The 14,245-nt window shown below is 43.8% G+C and overlaps 1 protein-coding gene across 1 annotated transcript in view; it reads left to right on the forward strand.

The window, feature by feature from the left end:
• Positions 1-449: 449 nt before the first annotated feature.
• slc12a2 (solute carrier family 12 member 2) overlaps positions 450-14,245 on the forward strand; it is a 64,298-nt gene continuing 50,502 nt past the window's right edge. The window contains exon 1 of the mRNA XM_022744581.1: positions 450-1,427. Coding sequence (XP_022600302.1) covers positions 855-1,427 — 573 coding nt within the window. The 5' untranslated portion in view covers positions 450-854. The remainder of the gene's footprint in view (positions 1,428-14,245) is intronic.

The following is a 14,245-nucleotide window of genomic DNA, read 5'->3' on the forward strand; positions in this document are numbered from 1 at the left end:
TAACTGTGACCTAATAGAGGTTAACATATGTGCTGGGGGGGGGGGCCTGAGGCACAGGTGTGGTGAATAAATAATTTTCTGGTTAGGCCCTAAAAGGCTTGGACCACCTTAGCTACAATACACTTCAACAAAGGAAGTGTTAACCCATCTACACACTAACCACAGCGGTACACAGAGAGATATTGGTCGGCCTGTTGGTGCAATTTCACCCTCCACTCCTCCGCCCCTTTTCTTCCTCCCACGGGAGCCTGACGACGTAACGCCTCCTGTTTGGGTATTGTGATGTCTTCTCGCGACATTTCCCTCCTCCGGAAAAAAAAGAAAGGAGACGCGATCGATGACATCTCGCGAGGTCGCTCACAGCGGGAGCCCACCCTTCAGTGATGCCGACTGCAGTGTGTATAATACCAGCGAGGGAAGCTCTGGGAGTCTAGGAGGAGCTGCGGCAAGGTCGACAACAGCATCCTTCTCCGAACAACAGAAAGACCAGAGCTGGACGGGATTTAGTCCAGTGGCTGCGAGCGAGGGAAAGTAACCCGGGGGATTTTAGATTTACTGCCTCAGAGGAAGAAGAAGAAGACGGAGGAGGAGAGTGGCTGAAAGTTTCCAGCCTGTAGCCTCATGTTCCGAGTTAGCTAGCGAGCTATCGTTCACTATTACCGCTCTGCGAACGTCTGCCTTGCGCCTTTTCTGACCTGGCGGAGCAGCCTGTTCGTCCCCGGACAGAGGAAGCCAGTTCTTCGTTTTTCACTGGGCGTCTCCCGGGCTTCCACACTTCCTCCAGTTAGTTTAACTGGCCATAACGTGGCTTTTTCTATACGGTTTTCGCGTTCATTGGTGTTTCTTCTTGTGCCATGTCTGCGCCATCCTCCGCGCCTTCCGCCCCGCCAGAGAACACTGCGACAGAACATGATTTTCTAGCCCCTGATGCAGGGCAGAGGCCGCCCGGTCCGACGCCCAGTCAGAGCCGTTTCCAGGTGGACCTTGTGGCTGAGGCAGCGGGCGCCGCCGAAGACAAGTCCCCGAACTCTGACGCCTCCTCATCGGTCCTATCCGGCGAAAAGGCTCCTCAAGAGTGTCCGGGTGCTGATTCGGGGGCCGGTGGAGAGGAAGCCAAAGGCCGGTTTCGGGTGGTGAACTTCGCGGATCCGAGCGGAGCGGGGAGCGCGGCCTCTCCGGAGGCACCGCCGGCTGAGGGGCTGCAGAACGGGGACACGGTGATGAGCGAGACGAGCTTGCATTCATCCACATGCGGCCAGCATCACTATCACTATGACACCCACACCAACACCTACTACCTAAGGACTTTCGGTCACAACACCATCGATGCCGTGCCCAACATCGATTTCTACCGGCAGACAGCTGCACCGCTGGGGGAGAAACTCATCAGACCCACCCTGTCGGAGCTGCACGATGAGCTGGACAAGGTAAGCGCCACACGGGCTGAGAGAGTCGTGACGCCGGGCGGGTTTACCGCTCATAATATCAGGCTATAAATCAGCTTAAAACGTCTTGGTATCAAGAGGGACTGTACACCACCCTCTCCCAGAGGACTGTCCAGATTTCATTCCCTCAAATCATCCTTGAATACCACAGACTTTGAATTCATTCCAGGCCATGTGCTGTGCGTAGAAACTGGCAGTCTTTTCCTTGAATGCTCCTTCTAGGTCACAGTAAGTCTGCACCACTGCTTTGTGTTTCACTAGCGTGGACAGACTTCAGTCCTGAGACAGTCTGTGGTTGAAAGGAGGCTGATGTCTTATTAAAATGACTTGAGGTTGGTTACAGGTGTTGTTACTGGTCAGGTGATTCTCTGGTGAATGGCACATTCTGACTGAAAGCCATTTTTTGTTACAAGTGGCTGTTGTGTAGTGTGCAGTGAAAACTTAATCAGTTTTCTTGATTTGTATTTTTTTTTTCCATATAATTCACCCTCGTTTGTAGGTTCATTAGTAAGGCTGAACAGGCTGCAGTTTTTTTTGATAATGGTAAAATGTGTTGCAATATATCATTATAAATGAAGCACTGTGGTGCTGCAGAGACACCAGGCCTGCAAAATATATACCCCAGACATGTAGCAACATGTTTGTTTGGTACAAACTGCAGCAAAAACCACATCATCATCATTTTTATATTTTTGTCAGTGAAAATTGTGACTCATTGCAATTGCATTATCTGTCAAATAATCCCAATATGATTTTTTTGCATATCAGTCAGCCTTATACACTATATGGCCAGATATATATGTATGTGGGCCTGTCACGTTTCCTTCATATGTGATAGTTGGAGGCGCTCAGCAGCCTCCACTCTCCTCAGAAGGTTTTCCACAGAAGAATAGCCCGACTGCTCCAACAGCAGCATTAGTGAGGCCCAGTGCTGATGTTGGGTGATGAGGCCAGGCTCACAGTCTGTGTTCCAGTTCATCCAACAGGTGTGGGTAGAGTGGAGGTCAGGACTCAGGGCTCTATGCTGGCCAAACCATTTCTTTATGGAGCTGGCTTTGTGTAGCGGGGCTTTGTCGTGTTGACACAGGAAAGGGACAAACACCAACTGCTGACACAAACACTGAAGAACATTGTAAACGGTGACATCCAGTGTCCACTCCTGACCCCTGACCTCAAGTATATAGGCCTTGATGTCCATGAACTTTTGACCATATGGTGTAATTGTCAGTTGGTCAGTGGCTTTAACTCGAGTTGTTTTCTCATATGAATGAGGCCCGGAGTTTCTCTTTCACACAAGCAGAGATCGTCCCTGTCAGACACATCCTCACCTACTGGAAATACTCCACTGGGTTAATGCGGGAGGTGGCGCCTAGGTACAGCCTGCAGGAGACAGGATAGAAATGTCCTCAGCACACTCACTTCCTCGCTGTGAATACTGCGGACAATGACCCGCTCTTTGGCAGGGTGACCTTCGTTTAATGTCCGGTCCAACTGATTGGGACACACAGCTCCTCTGAAAAGTCATGGTTGCAGTACATGTATGAAAGCTCTATCAGTCTGAGCTTCAATCATGTCCCATCATGCAAGTGTTCCCTCCAGGCGAACTCAGCAACAGCCGACCTGTCTGATTAGTTTCTGCTCTGTGGCTGTTGTTTCAGTGAAATCAGCTGCTGCGTGCGGCTGGAAGGACACTTGGCTCGTAGCAGCATGTGACTGATGACTGTTCTTGGAAGATGGTTTTGTCAAAGTGAACCATAAGTGCCCTGATCTGTGGGTTTAAAGAGTCATCTGTGCTGGAGCGTGCTGAACTGCAGTGTGTTTATCTGACCCTGAGCTGCCTTTAATTGTCAAGGTTAGATTTTGATAAACTTCAAAGTGACTGTTGGCAGCAGTAGTCTGACTAATGCATCAGAGCCCTGATGAATTTGCAGTGGTTTACTCACTCTGGCATACAGAGCTATTCTACTGGCTGTACTGTAAACATCTCGGCTATGAATAGTAGACATTCATGAAGTGCAGAATGTAATCTGTGGCTGCCCTTTTTAACTTTTATAAGCCCAAGTGCTTCATCTAAATAAGAGGCAACCCATCTTTCAGAATTATTAATGTAACCCGACTGATACTGATGTTTGAGGCCAATACTGATATTTGTGTTATCTTAAATAAATCTGATTACAATTGATCAGCTGATATATATCCATTAAATTTGCTTTTTAAATATTTTGATCAGGATATGTAGTGAGCAGGACATTTTACTTTGTAAACTGTTTGTCATGGAGAAACGTGGTAATGTTTTTGACATTTGTGTTCTGACATTTCTTTTTGCTTCTCAGTCAATTTATCACAGACATATAAATAAAAGCATATGGTGTATTTATGGAAAATGGATTTATTAGCATTCTTAGACAGTTTGCAAAAATATCTCAGCTCCTTTCTTACTGGGAGTTAGATGAGAAGTTGTTGGTATCAGTTTTGTTTGTGTTCAGTACTGAGGTAGCCTCAAGGCTTATCTTGCATAGCTTAGCAGCATAGCTAACCTAGCTCCATCAGAGGTACCTTCTAACACTGCTCAGATGTCTTTCTTGCATGTTGTGTTTAGGGCTGGATATCTAACTTCAGTTCTTTATTTGAGGAATGTATCTGAGGCACAGAGTATCAAAAACGGTAAAAGTCCTGAAAGGAGGCAAAGACTGTCCCGTCAGATTCCTAATCTAATTCCCTTATTCCTGTACTTAATTTAGACAAAACTCTAGTACAGCAGCTTGTGTTTTGACAACATTTCAGAACTCAGCTTCTTAGTTTTGTTAAACACGCAGTGTATAAAAAGTGTATTGTTTGCTCAGGTATCATATTACCTTTAGTATTTCTATATTTATATAAACTAACATTTAAACCATTCCCAGAGCCGTCCATAGCTGTATGTGTATTTAATATATGTATGGATGGAGGATGTACCCTTAGCTTAAGCATTAGCATGTAGCATGTTAGAGGTCCTGTTGTCATGGTAAAGTTGCTGTCACCTCACAAACCCATGTGATTCTTGAATGTATAGTTTGCTAACGAGGCAGTTTTGTAGCTGAAACGTTGTTTTCTGTTTTGTTTTGAGGAAATATCTGTGCAGAGATTAAACTGATTAAAATCCTTTTTTCTGAAAATGGCTCATAACAAGCATATTTCCTCAAATATGTGGGTCCTCATACCAACGGTGTCTTACTTCTCTTTACAGCCTCTGAAAATGTTGCATGGTCATTTGTCATGTTTAGGTAGTTTAGGTGCAGAATGTCTGGGAAGTTTATTGCAGAAGTCCTGTGCTGGTGTTAAGTAACTTCCTGTAGGCACATCTTCATGCCATCAGTAGTTACATGATTGCAACACATGAATAGAGTAACTGTCCCACTGCACTGGTTACATGTGTTTACCATGATGTTGTAGAGTGATGTTGCCACATGTGTCCTAATGTGTGAGTTTACAGATGAACTTAAAGCTCCTGTTCAAACAGTAGAATCTAAACAATGAGTCAACCACTACGTTGGAGACTTGACATGGCTGAGGTCATCTATCACAGTTCACATATCCTCCTATTAGGGAGCAAAATATACTATTTCATATTCATTGGGGGAAAAAAGGCGCAACAATTTCTCGTGCACAAACTGTTTTGGTATCAAGTTCTTTAGCGATGTAGTGCTTCTCTCTGATTGAGCTATAATACACAATAACACCTGTTAAACCTGAAAACCTCATAAAGCATGGGGTATAATGAGCTGCACCACCTCTTCCCCCATCAACCACACAGACACATGGATCATTTCTCCTCTGGTTATTGGGATATAGGCCAAAATGATTTCTGTATTTCTCATACAGCAACATATCAGTGTTAATACAGCTGAAAAGGAGCTTGTGTGAGTTTATTGTTTCAGTCGGTATCACAACAATGTGCGCTGACCTCAACCAGGCCATAATGATACTGATAATGATTTGAACATGTCTAAATCCTGAACATAGTGCATACTTGAGGTAGATATATAATGTTGCACACAGAACGTTTTGATGGCTGGTGGAGTCTTTGGCTTTGCATGTTTCTCCTGTTTGTACAGTAGCATCTATCTCAAAGCGCCACACAGGCTTCAGCAGCACTTGGCAGTAATACGTTTTCTATCTACCAGGCACCAGTAAAAGGAGAAAGAAAATCAGTTTTTTTAAGACAAGACAGTGGTCGCAAAAACTATTTAATATGATAATTTCATTTACCATTTGAAAATCATGACCCATCAGAGGCTCATGTCTCTGCAGGCTGATTTCCATAGTGAGCAGAAATAGTGGAAACAAATGAGACAAATGTCTGAGTGGTGAGAAATGCTTATTAACAAAACAAACCACTGCGATATGGGTTGGAAAGTGATGCAAGTGGATGTGGGGTTTGTAGTAAATGTCATAAATAATAATAAAAAAAAAAACCCACCTTTGTTGACCTTTTTAAATGTGGTATTAGAGGCCCAGTTTAGACCAGTCCACATGGTCCACATTCCAGTGCTAACAGCGGTCACACACAATGAGCTTTAGAGCAAGAAAACGGCTTCCGCTCTGCAGTTATACAAGTACACATAGTACACAAGTGTAAAGAAATACAGCTGATGGACAAAATAATGGAAACACTTGAACTCCCCAGTACAAACTCACCAGTACCAATACTGCTCCTACCATTCATCACCCAGTGTAATGAATGTATTTTACAATCTGACACAATCTTGAGCTCTCGATCATATCACATGATCTTCATCAGCAGATGGAGTCCACTCAGGTGTCATGGAATTGAACTTTACTCTCTGAGCCAACATGAACGAGAAGTTCTTTAAATAGTCATAAAAATGGATGTGGAGCTTCATCAGTCGTCTCACGTCTTTTTAAAAAGTGCTTCTTGTAAAGGTGTCCGATGCCTTGAACTAGTACTTGACCTGTCTTTGTTCCTGTCACGGGTTTGAGGGTTTGAGTAGGACCCAAATGCAGCCAACGCATGGGAGAACGGTTCAGACAGGTTTATTTAGAAAACGTGAATGTGACATGAACAAACCCAGAACAAAACTGACGAACCGACACAGACAAAGGGGAGCACAAAGACTTTATAGACACAGGAGGCAAGGTGATTGCACACAGGTGAAACACATTAGGGCGGGGCACACAATCACTACACAGAACCAAGACCAAGACAGGAAGCCAAAACACTGAGACACACAAGGAACCAAATTACAAAATAAAACAGGAAGTGCCAAATGTCCAAAATAAAACTAACAAAAGGTGACTGCCATTGAAAAACATGACAGTTCCAGCATCTGGACTTGTGTGGAAGTTACTTCAGTGTTAATCATCAGGGGTTTAAACTATTTAGTCTACGTACAGTCTGTATGGAGACAACCAAAGAAATGTGGTTAAACATAACAAAGAAAGCGATAAAATGTCCAAGATGGTTGCTTTGTTTCAACCTGTGGTGGCTGCAGTTTTCTATCCAGAGGTGAGTGTTTGTTTGTTGTCAGGATGTTGAGGTGATTTTGAAAAAGTGTCTAACCTCCTCTCTAGAGTCCAGAGAACAGACTATTATTAATAAATCAGAGGCAGTGTGTGTAGTAGTTGAGCTGGTAGCGCTGATCCCACTGACCTTGTTTTCAGTTTATCAAATTAGTGAGCTGAAATAACAGGCTGTTCAAGGGAAGGCCATCATGTGGAATGCCATGTTAACATTCCTGAGTGAGATATGACTTTGTGAATGAAATGGCCAGGATATGAACAGCAGCAAACAGGGCTACATTTCTGGAAAATATGGCTATGTTTGTGTTTATCTCCTGACTTGAATTATCTCTTCAACAAAGCCATCAGCAAAATACTGTAAAATACAAGAAACCAGCAGAGGGCCGAGTGCACGAAGACTTCCAGCACAGTAGGGATATTAACTGTAACCCTGAATAATAACTGGTTCCTAAGATTAACATGTGCTGATTGTATGCACCAACCCATTCATTTTAAATCTGTTGTATGCTGTTTCTTTCATCCTTGATAATACAATTTGGAAATGATGGTTTAATTGATTGATGGTCACTCTGAGCTCCAGAGAAAGTTCCAGAAGGACAACCATCAGCTCTCCACTGATCTGAGCTTCATGTCAGAGAGTCAGAAGGAAGCCTCTCCTCAGTTTCCTAAAGGACTCTGAGACTGAGAGAAACCAGATTCTCTGGTCTGATGAGACCAGGACTGAACTGTTGAATGTTTGACTGAAACCAGGCATCTCTCATCACCTGAACAACACCATCTCAGCATGGTGGAGGCAGCATCAGGCTGTGGGGGTGTTTTGGGGGGAGACTGGCTGGGAGTTAAATCAAAGCTGATTGCAGCAAAGTACAGAGAGATCCTTGATGAAAACCTGGTCCAGAGCTCAGGACCTCAGACTGGTCCAGCCAGAGTCCTCACTTGAACCCAACTGAACATCTCTGGAAAGACCTGAACATGCCTGTCCACCGATGGTCCCCATCCAACCTGACAGAGTCTGAGAGGATCCAGAGGTGCAAAGCTTGTGACGTCAGACCTGAAAAGACTGGAGGCTGTAATCTCTGCCAAAGCTGCTTCAATAAGTCCTGAGTAAAGGGTCTGAATACTTATATCAATGTGATATTTCAGTTTTTACTTTTAAAAACATTTGCAACAGTTTTTCAATAGATTTTTTTCACACATTAACTATGTCATAAGAAAAATACCTGTACAGAATTAGGTTTTATCACCCCTGTTCTAAATATGGTTTATCTATCAGCAGAAAAATGTCCTCATTCCATTTTTTCCCTCTAACTTTGAAAAATGTGTATTAAAAAATCTATATATCATTCAATATTTAGATTATTTAAGCACAAATATCAACACGATTATTAACCTCAAAAACCCAGTAGCAGTCAGACTCAGTGTGGTCTAAGTGCTCCTATACATGCTGACTCACATGCAAACCTAGACGGACATTTACTGCCCTGAGCCTTCCTGTTACTACTGGAAATGGTATGACCATTTAATGCATCAGCACACAGGATGTGATGCAGCATTCAATGTATTATGCATGTCGCTGTAAAACACAGCCATCAATGATGGGTAAGTTGTTCCCTTCCTGGACCTGTTCTCAGCAGCAGGTGAATTCACTTCTCAATAACTGAAAATGTTTTCTGGGCCTTGCAGATTAATTAGTAATCCTGCTTCCTGAGATGGACCCAGCATCAAGTCAAATTAGACGTCTACAATCCAACACTGTAGGGTGCAGGGACCTTAACCTGACCTGAGACCCCCAAGTTAAGGTTTTTGATTGACATCGACTGTACCTACAACACACAGCAACATGGATACAGATAATTGGCTTTGTACAACAAGAAGCCCCCAACCCGACAAACCGGACTGGTCCTGGGTTTCAGGTACCAGATAGCAGTACCAGTCAGGTTTAGCTGAGAAGGGTTCAGTTGGTTCAGGTCTTACAGACATGGACATGGACATGGGCTAGGTAGGTTCTGGATTTGCACTAGGTTGTCTGGTGAATCCCTCAACGTTATCAGGGTGCCTTTGTCCAGGATCACTGCCCGCACTCAGTTGTATTGTAAATGAAAAATGGTGAAAAATAATCTCCCTCCAGTGTTCCTTAATCTCTGCAGCAGCTGATGAGCTGCTCCCATATCCAGCCATCAAGTAGCTGGTGATGAAAAGTGTGTCTCATGTTCTCAAGGTTGTGTAGTTAACAGAGGGCTGCTGTTGTGCTCCCTGGTCTGAATACACTGGGTCTTAATGGCAAGTATCTAGTCAGGCTGGTTTCATTACCACGAAATTACTGCTGCTAGCAGATATCTATCAGCTGAGTGACAACAGGATTTAATTAGCTGGCTCGCATTCATAGAGGCCGCACTGTATGGCTCAATATCTGGGAAGTAGCTTTCAAATTCAGGGGGTTTGTGGTGGTTTGAAGGTCGTGGTGACCCTGGTATTTCCACTTTATCTGGTCTAACACTGAAGAGCTTCCCCCTCTCTCTGGACGACACGCCCAGATCAAAAGGCGGAATGGAATTTCCACTGTACTAATTGACAGTAGCCCATGGACTTTTTCTCAGCAATCAATGAGTCACTCAGTGTAGTGTTGGGGCTGTTAAAGAGGCTGAGTGGTTCCGTGTTTCCTGAAGATGGCTGAACGCTTCAGGTTCTTCATTCAACCTGTTTGAGGCAGTGATGGTGAGATCCAGAGGCAGGTGATGCGTTGTACTTGATGGAATGGGACGTCACCAGAGTGTCTCACTGTCATGGTATCCTGGGCCCGCGAAAAAGGCAGCAGCAGCCACACTGCAGTGTGCTGTAGGTCCATATTGACAGGCCAGAAGGGAAAGGGTGACAGGGTAGATTTATTCAGTCCAGAGCAGCCAAGCATAAACGCATCGAGCTTAAATATTGATGTGTTGCTCCAGTGTAGCAGCTCTGCTAAGGCTGGCACATCATGCACAGCTGTAGCATGCCTGTTACCTCCTGAGTGAATGAGGGTGATGTCAGGATGAGCTCAGACTTAGTTTGAAAGTGGCATCTCAGCCAAAGAAAAGCCATTTCTTTCATGTGCTCGGACTGTGCATGTGGCTCAGTTCTTCTGCAGCTGAACAGCGACTGACAGTTACGGGAAGCTAAAAGCTAAGATATAGCATACGGTGGCATCGGTCTCTGCTCTCCCTCACCTGACGCTGTGCAGGCTAACTCATATCTAATCCAACAGACATGCTGTTGCATCGATGCGTGACACAGTCTCGTAGACAGGTCCTGGCAGATAACTATGTACATCCTTGCCGATATATGGAAACTAATAACCAGAATCGAAATTCAGTTGTTTTTATGGGTACCTGGTTCATAACATTTTGGAACTGGTTTTAATTTGGAACGTGGGTTTAGTTCCCGACCCGACCTAACAACAGTAGCTGGACATTTTGCTCTCTTCCCTGTCTCCCTGCAAAGGCAAAGAGCTGTGAGGACAACAGACCAAAAGACCAAAAATTAAACATTGTGTTGCTATGGAGATGCCCTGGCCTAAAAATCACATTCTCCACATTTAAAAGAACATGTTTATTTGGTTTTCATCATCATTTTTATATATTTCTTTCAATGAAAAGGAAATGCAAAAGTTCCTACTAACATCATGACTAGTATATATTAAAATGTCTGAGAAACACTGCTCTGAATGTATTTTACACAGGTTATAAAGCTAATAGCACAAATGACCTCTGGTACCTGTAGGTTCCACTGTGCTCTGCTCAGTCCAGACATCGCCTTGTTTGACCAAGACTGGTGCGTTCTTTGTGTTTCACAGTTGCTGTTGTGTGTGCCGTCTCCTCCCAGTGTCTCTGTGGGTTCAGTTAATGACACATGTTGTTAACAGCATCTTTAAGCTCTTATGATGTCATGTCTGTTGCTCCAGCTTTGTTGAGCAGTGTAAGCCCCTCCCACCAACAGGAAGCTGTTAAGTGAGTTTTCATTTGTGTTTGTGTGTGGGAGGGGGAGGGACGGGGGGTGACCCGCCACCCGTTGTTACAGCAGAACTGCAGTGTTTGATATCACTGATCTGCAGTTGTAGTGTCTGAGTGAACAAGTTCTTCACTGTATAAACAGCTTGTGAATGAGCGCAGCCTCATTCCTGCTCTTTTTAATTTTCCCTCCATGCAGCCTGAGACCTCCTTACATTCCTCCTGCAGCGTCATCACACTGATTGGTCAGATGTCTCACACACAGCATGAATCTGAATAATGGCTGATGCATCTGTAACTGAACCGAGCCTCAGATTATGTTCAGATTCCACAGCTAGACTTGATGCTGAAATTAACACTGTTCTTTATTCACACACACACACACACACACACACACACACACACACACACACACACACACACACACCGTATCTCCTCATTCTTCCCTACAGCCTTTGACAGATGATGTGATCTGTAGAGAAGTGCTGGTGACATGCTTTACTCTGACTTTCATCACTGATGTTTGAAGTGATTGGCAGTGAAAGTCAATTAAACAGTAAATGACTTTTTTAATAAACGTAGCTGCACTGACAGTTAATTCAGATGATATCGTGCTACAACGGCATGAATTACTGTTTGAATGACTGACAGCATGAACATTTTATTTCGGATGAACCAGGCCTGGGCGATACGACTTGAAACCAGTATCACAATTATTTCAAACTTCAAACTGGATTAGGATTAATGATCGATTACTTTGGTAATCATCTGTCTCTCTTTTTGAGCCATGCTTTGTTAATAATCAATAATCTGTTTGTGTCCAAGTGATCAGACTAATTGGTGGTGTTGCTTTTGGTCATTATGCACACTGCATTCACCACTCTCTGGTCACTGTGACTGACAAGACCCAATCAGGAGGAGAGGCAGGTGTCAGAGTGAACGTGGTAAAAGAGATGCGCTTTAAAACTAAAAGTTGTTTGTGTGGACACAGCCTGAGGCTCAGTGTTTGTGCTCGTGTCGTCTACATCACCTGACAGAACCTGAATTGACCAACCTGAAGATGAAGTTGGTGAGAGGTTTTTAGATGTTGGTTTTGATACTTTTTCGCTCTAATATGAAGTTTTAACAACAGTCAGTTCAGGTTGTTTCAGCTGCTTCAGTCGTATAGAGTCAGATTTAAACTGCTGCTCTTTGCGGGAGATGCTGTGAGATTAGCTCACACAATGAAACCTCTGTTTGGGTGTTAGAGGAGTTTTTTTTCCTCTCCGGCTCTCCATGTTTCTGCCCCGCTCCCCCTTCTCTTTGTTTGCCACACAGACTGTACACAGAAACAGGAAGCGAAGGACGCCCTGGGCTTCTGGTGTGGCCTTTGACAGGAGAGGGAGTCCTTTTGTCTCAGTGTCAGCCGTGGCTGATGGCCTTACAGCTGTTGTAACACACACACACACACACACACACACACACACACACACACACACACACACACACACACTGTTTGGCCACAGCTCGTAAAACTCTTTGTGTGTGTGAGAGTCCATTCTTTCTGTCTGCAGAGGATCTGGCTTCCTTCTGAAGCCCCACGTCTTAAGTGCGTCACTTGGAGCCTCATGTCAGAAATAGCAACGACCCCGCCCCCCTCCCTCACCATTTGTGCTGTGCTTACATGTACAGTAATTAAACTGGAAGTACACACAGTTTGGGTTTTTTCCCCTCACCTTACAACAAGCCGAGCCATCAGCTGCGGATTCAATGAGGAGCACGGAGAGTTACTGCTCATGTTTCCAGACCTGTCTCTCTGTCATATCACTGTGTCCCAGAGTTCAGCTTTACCTTGACGAATACAACACAATATAACTGAGAGGAAGGATGATACAAATAAGAGCTGGAGTTATCCTTCAGGTATCTGTTCCAGGAGGTTTACTGATGAAGGTAGACAGAATGAATGTCTCAGCTGCCACAGGCTCCATCTGTGACTGAAGGACTTCTGGTTGATTCAAATCAAGGAAATCCTTTTTATATTTGGTACTCTGGTTGGGGGTTAAGAGACTTGCTCAAGGGCACATCAGTGGTGGTAGTGAGGGACGAGGAAGCACTGCTCTTTCACTTTGGGTGGAAATGCAGGAAATTTAAAAAAGTTTTAAAAAGTTTTTTACGCTCGGCTGAGGTGGAGAAGTTGTTGTTTCAACAAAAGCAAACTGCAACAAAAAGCAATGGAAACAGGCTTAAAGAATAAATCATGACATATATGACGCATGTGACGAAAACACCAAATCTGTGTGGCGCAATAATGACTTAAGTCCCTGATGCCATATTTCCATCATGTCCTTCTAGAAAGGTTTTAATGGCTGGAGAATACGAACCAGCAGCTGTAATATTCTGAACATTCATTACATTTTTTTTTTGCAGAATTTCTCAAAATTTGGTTAAAATTTGCCCAGCTCCTGTCCTGAATGGAGCATTGCTGGAAAATGAATAAATACTAATGTAAAGAACATGTTTAGCCTGTTTGCTTACCCTACATAATGTCACCTCTAACATCACCCTGACACCTGACACCCAACTCCCTGTGTTTAAAGACCTCTGGGACACACATATTGTACATGCCAACCATACATTTCCACAGGCCTGACACAGGTTTGAAAATAGGGAAGTAGTGTTGCGGAATAATTGCGGTGTTTACAGTTTTGGCACCTCCTCCTTCTACCCAACCCCAAACCAACCGGATCAAGCTGGTAAGTGAACTTTTGAAACTAATTATTTGGTAAATGATAAAATAACACATTCTTTCAAGCAATATATAGCAAAAAACATTAATTGTAATAATTTCGTTATGTGAGACTAATTTTTACAATTGGTATTTGCCAATGTAAAAAACATAAATGCAAGTAGATTAAATTGTTATAGGTTTAGTCTAAAGGTCTCTGTCCATGTGTTGTTTGATTATAGATCAGGTCTAGGTTCTATATTAATACTGTGAAAGTATCAAAGCCTCAGTCCACAGAGAAATGCACACAGCCTGTATTCAGACAATGAGCCTTAAAACCAGCCGTCAGGACTTCTGGAACTTTGTGATGTCACAACAAAGCAGTCACCACCCTCTTCCATGCCCCCCCGCCCACCTGGACCCACCATCCAACCTTGCAGGATTTGATTTCTCTGCTGAAACCAGTCAGCTAATCAGAAGAGAGCATCAGAGCCTCCTCTCTTCCTGTTGTTACTAGAGCTCCAGAGAGAAGCCTGAGAGAGGAGATGTAAAACTACACTGAGATGGTTTTTGGCTCTTAAAACCATAAATAA

This window comes from Seriola dumerili, unplaced genomic scaffold (genome assembly GCF_002260705.1).
Source record: "Seriola dumerili isolate Sdu_G_001 unplaced genomic scaffold, Sdu_1.0 BDQW01000081.1, whole genome shotgun sequence".
NCBI lineage: Eukaryota > Metazoa > Chordata > Actinopteri > Carangiformes > Carangidae > Seriola > Seriola dumerili.